General features: G+C 36.4%; 1 protein-coding gene across 1 annotated transcript; it reads right to left on the bottom strand.

Moving 5' to 3' along the window:
- Nucleotides 1–237: 237 nt before the first annotated feature.
- LOC113689731 (uncharacterized) lies at nt 238–1,590 on the bottom strand. The gene is made up of 2 exons (XM_027207489.2): nt 936–1,590; nt 238–819 (listed from the first exon to the last, which is right to left on the bottom strand). The coding sequence occupies exons 1-2, from the start codon at nt 1,455–1,457 to the stop codon at nt 517–519; spliced, it is 825 nt and encodes a 274-aa protein (XP_027063290.1). The 5' UTR covers nt 1,458–1,590; the 3' UTR covers nt 238–516.
- Between the last annotated feature and the right edge of the window lie 3,857 nt (nt 1,591–5,447).

Below are 5,447 nucleotides of genomic sequence, written 5' to 3'. Positions count from 1 at the left end.
ACGCAATAGCAATAGAAAAATGCAATCCGAGTGCAATGGCAAAAATTGAACTATTCTCTTCTACGGGGTCCATACATTCAATTTTCAAAGAAATAATAGAAATATGATATTATTTCTCTATGCCATTTATCTTTTTCATCCATGATTTTCCCCATTTTTTGCATTTTAATGAGAAAGAAGAAATAGGAAAAGAAAAGGCAAGAATGTAAATGTACAAATACTAAGTCCACCGCCATCTCAATAATGCTAGGATGTATACAACATTCCAAATATTCCGTAAAATACCAAAGGAGAAATGTATCTTTTGCACTTAAAAATCCTACTAGGAAGCAATAAACAAATTCTACCATGTCCCAAAAAAAAAAAAAAAAAATTACAGGGAGACCAAAAAAAACAAGGAAATAATGAGAACAAACCGAACACTAGCACTACTATGACTTCTTATCTTATCCTAGATGAAATATTTCAAATTTCAGTTCTACCAACTTTTCAGACCATCTACTCTAAATCCTACGGCTAAGCACACTTGGAGGAATCACAATCGACGGCTGATTGATCTTCACTTAATCTGCACAACTTAGCAATAGCTGCAGGAGATCCCATCTCTTGCCTCTGCAACAGCTTAACGGACTCCACTATTGCCCTTGAGTTCGGCCTCGAAATTCCAATCCGACCCGATTCTCGTCTCCGCCTTTTCAAACACCTGGTTGATAATGAGTCAACACAATCCGCCCGTTCTCCTCCACCACCACAAGCACAAGCCACCTCCTTCGCCGCCATCTCCGGCGGCTTATTCAAATCTATCCAACAACGGTTCTCCTGCGTCATCACAAAAACAAAATGTCCAGCCTCAGCCTTAGAAAACCTTAATTAAAAAGGAGGAACTTAGTTTTTTTTAAAAAAAAAAAAACAGAAAAAATTTTATGGTTTCATACTTGTGAGTGGGGATCTGAGGCATTTTTGCGCATTCTTTTCCGATCACGCGGAGATGACGCCAATGAAGAAGACGCAGACGAAGAAGAATTCGATGTTTCTTCATCGTTATTCGACGAAGAACTCGCCGGTGGAGGCGGTGCGGTCGGTGACCATGGCACCACTTGAAAATCTTCATTATCCTTCTTCTCATCATAATCATCATCATCCTGCTCACCGACATCTTCACCTTCCGATTCATTAACATCAGCCTCTTCTTCACCGTCGTCGAGTCGATTGCGCTTCCGGAGGCAGCAGTTGTCGCAGACGGAGACGGTGGGGCCTAGTTTAGTCCCGGTGGCGGTCCACGGCGTCGGAGACTGGCAAACGTGGCAGAGGAGAGTCCTCAAATGCCTCGCAACCAGGAAATTAGCGGCGTGGACTTGGAAATCGCAGCTCCAGCAAAGACTCGCCTGGTCCGACTCGCAGTACATCCTCGCCGATCCTCTACATAGCTCACACTTCTTCCTCATTTTCGCTTTCATTTTTTCTTCAACCTTTTCTTTTCCTCGTTTTTTATCCCTTCTCAAATGCTCAAAAAAGTCTTCTGGAGAGAAAATAAGTGGAAAACTGAGAGGAAAGAGAGTGGAAACTTGAAATAAAAGGGGGGAGAGGGGGGGGGGGGCGCTAGAAAAAGAGGTTCCAAGTTGAAAGGTTACCATGAAACCGCCTCAGCATTTGGGGTATATAACAGAACTGTCACAGCCCTTTGTTGATTTGATTGGTGGGGCATGAAGGGTAGGATGGTAATTTCATGCACAGATTGGCGAGTAATATTTTCTAGGCGCTAGTTTAATTAGGAAAATCTTTTAAAAAAAAAAAAAATATCTCGAGCGAAATGAAAGCAATAATATGTTCCTTCTAGAAAAGTAAACGAATGAGCAAAATGGAATTGGAGCCATACATGCAAAGAAAGAGTAAGAGAAATAATTTATTTTAAAATTTCACAAAAGAATATGATGAAAATAAAGCGATATTAACAATATATAAATTGTCAATCCCATTAGCTGATAAATTAATATAGCATGTGATCTTTTGACATCTTTTGCAATTAAGTTTGTAAATAATAAGACGTAATACAAAACATGTTCTTGTCATTTTTCTCTAAATTAGTCAATAAATGATTATAAACAACCAAAACCAAAATTATAAAGTTAGTATGGTAGTTCAAACTTTGATTAGTATGAAAATCATATCCTTTAAAACTGTTCTTTCCTGTGTTGCCAGCGTAAACTATATTTTTACTATTTTTTGAACTAACAGATGCATGCGAATGCACATTGCATTTACAAGGAAACAATTTTATCCATTTAAATTTATTAGTGTAAAAATATGTTTACATTAAGGAAAAATTAATCCTACAATTTGGTTCTTTTGGTCTAATTTAGATCTTAAATTAGAAATTCATAAAGTGATACGAAACTAGGAATCTCAAGTAATTTTCAAGGTTGCACTTCCATCGCCTTTCCATTTTGCTATCCCAAAAAGGAAATGCTTGCTACTTTTAACAAGGTAAGGAATTAAAATAGCAAGAAAATCCATCAACTTGCTGCAAAATGGTTTAATAAAAAAAAATCCAAATGTCTCTCACAAACAACGACAATTGCCACCCGCCAATTAATCCACGAACGATAAGATGCCTGAAGGGGTAAAATTGGAAATTCACTCTTCCCAGCCGATTCAGATTTTCCAGACTTTACTTTTGTGGCTGAAACGACAGCGTCCCAACGTGGATTGAATGGTGGGAGGGGTGCCAGGTGTTGGGAGATGGGGGAACACCGGCTCTGCTTCCTGTGGTTCGTACAGGATATTTTCTTTTATTCTCGTTGATGACGTGGACTCACACGTGGCAGATTGCCAGTTGGGGAGATTCTGATTCTCTTACGTGGATTAACTGGGACCTCTTGTGGGGTCGTGGCCCACGTGCTGAACACCTGTAGATGACTAGGCTGCACTGGTGGGCCATTTGCGGTCCCACGCTTCTTTTTTGCTGGGTTTGGATATGGGTTTTTTTTTTTGGGGTTAAGGGCCTTGATTGGTTTGTTCGGTTTGAGAAGATCAAGGCCGGTGTTGTGGGCACGCTAGCATGATGTGGCAATGCCGGCCCGTGTGCGACTTTTTACCCATTGCCTTACCCGTTTCTTTTTACCTCCATTCCATTCCCCAAGATTAAGACTAATAAATCTTTTTTCGGCAAAGATGATGAACCTTTAAAATAAGGGAAAATTGCAAAAACCTCCTCTGAGGTTTCTGACACTTGCACTGACCTCCTCTCTAGATTTAGAAATGGCATATAGCATCCCTGAACACTAGATTTAACTAGATTTATCGATTTAACTAGATTTATCCATACCCGTCCATGAATATATGGGTATGGGTATCTTAAATTTTTGTATATGGGTATAAATGGGTTACCCAATAATACCCATTTATTAAATGGGTATTATTGGATAACCCATCAAACCCAATTAACCCATTTAAAATTCTCTTCCCCCCAAGTCCCTTCTTTTCCCCTACCTTTTTTTTTTCAAAATTTTCATTTTGTCATGATGTTAACATTATTATTATTATTATTATTTGTTGGTTTTATCTTATTATTTTATTTTTTATTAGTTTGTTAACTTGCTCATTTTTTAGCATTACCAATTTATGATAAATTTTAGCCTATTTTCTTATCTTTATAAAATGAAAATTTAAATTTATATATGAAAAAAATGTTAGGGGTTCAAAATTTTTGGATTAAGTTTTTATATTAATTTTTATAGTACTTAATTCAAATTTTTATATTCGTATTATTCAATTATTAAATAATAGGTAATTTTGTGACATAGAGTATAAATGAAAAAAATTGGTAATTAAGTTTATTGAACATTATAAGTAAATATTTAAAACTAATGATGGGTACAAATAGTGATATAAATTGATAACTTAGTTTGCAAAAATGAATTTAAATGAGTTTGCAAAAAGTTAAAATAAATTAGTTATAAATGGGTAATTGGGTTACCCAATTCATTTTTTGACTTACCCATTTATACCCATCTAATTAAATGGGTATAAATGAGTTGACTCACTTATACCCATTACCCATTTTACCCAACCCAAACCCGCCCAAGTCACCCATTTTGACACCTCTACTGAACAGGAACAATTCATTGCGAAATCAGTCCAGGCAGCTTGATGTCCCATTAAAAAATTATTTGTAGAAGTGAGATAAGAAATTTCTTCCAAATTTACCCTGATCTTGCTTGATAAGTAGTATTAACAAGGGAGGGGCATAGGCATTAAGGATCACGCAAGTTCAGGGGGTATAAATGCAACATCATGCTTCCAGATGCAGACCTGCAACAGTAACCATTTGTTGAGAAACCAACGGCTACTTAACGAGTAAATGTGCAGCTCCTTGCACTGCTTTATAAACGAGAGGAAAGTCATGCATGAATACCAGGATTAGTAGGGAAAATAATGAGCAGCAAGTTGCCAACTTCAAACACAGCTTGCATCATTTTCAGTTTGGCAGCTTGAGCAAGCAAATATTGCAGCAAAGAGAACGGCTTCTTCCAACCATAGGAAAGCATCATGGAACTCCCCAACATTCTTCACAATACAAAACAAATATTGCTGGTGCAATCGAAAGGCCACATTGAAGATCACTGAGACTGAAAACAACCCCAACAAGTTATATTTTTTTGTGGGGAAAAATGCACTTTTCATCCTCAAAGTTAGGGTGGTTAGCCAATTTCATTCTCAAATTTTCACCCAAAACACATTGCATCCTCAAAGTTCTGTAATTTTGGCCAATTAAGGATGATTGACGGGAAATGAAGAATTGATCGTTAGAACCAACGATACTCTGTTCTTATAATAGAGGAAAGTCATAAAGAGTTGATGTTTTATTAGAGAACGAGTTTTTTTTTAATTTTATCTGATAAATAAATTTGTTTATGGAAAAATATGTACTTTGTTCTTATAATGGAGGAAAGTCATAAAGAGTTGGTATTTTATTGAAAAACGGATTTATTTTTATTTTATCCGATAAATAAATTTATTTATGGAAAAATGGGTACTCTATTCTTATAATGAAGGAAAGCCATAAAGTGGTGATCTTCTATGGGAAAGTGATACTTTACAGAAAATGACCATGATTTGGTTTATGAAATTATCCCAAAAAAAATTTAGAATGAATTTGTTTGTTTTAAAAGTTGTATAACGGTCGTTAAAGCTCCAGAAATTGGCAAAAAATATTTTGGAGTTGCAAAAAGGTATCCTCAAAGTTCTGTAATTTTGGCCAATTAAGGACAATTAACGGGAAATGAAGAATTGATCGTTAAAACCAACGATTTTATCTAACAAAAAATGGGTAAAACCGAATGGAGTCATTTTTTTGCCAACACTTGCAACGGACGAAAAGCTCCAATCTTCTCCTTCTTCCCTCTGCCTTTCTACAACCCCAAAATTTTTTTGCCAATCTTTGGAGC

Source organism: Coffea arabica, chromosome 5c (assembly GCF_036785885.1).
Source record: "Coffea arabica cultivar ET-39 chromosome 5c, Coffea Arabica ET-39 HiFi, whole genome shotgun sequence".
Taxonomy (NCBI): Eukaryota; Viridiplantae; Streptophyta; class Magnoliopsida; order Gentianales; family Rubiaceae; genus Coffea; species Coffea arabica.
The sequence above is the reverse complement of the archived record's forward strand: the minus strand, read 5'-3'. Positions and strand labels throughout refer to the sequence as shown.

Coding starts and splice junctions, on each gene's coding strand:
- LOC113689731 (XM_027207489.2), bottom strand. CDS start 1,457: ATGAAAGCGAAAATGAGGAAGAAGTGTGAGCTATGTAGAGGATCGGCG. Junction 820..935: donor CCTCAGATCCCCACTCACAA/GTATGAAACCAT, acceptor GTGATGACGCAG/GAGAACCGTTGTTGGATAGA.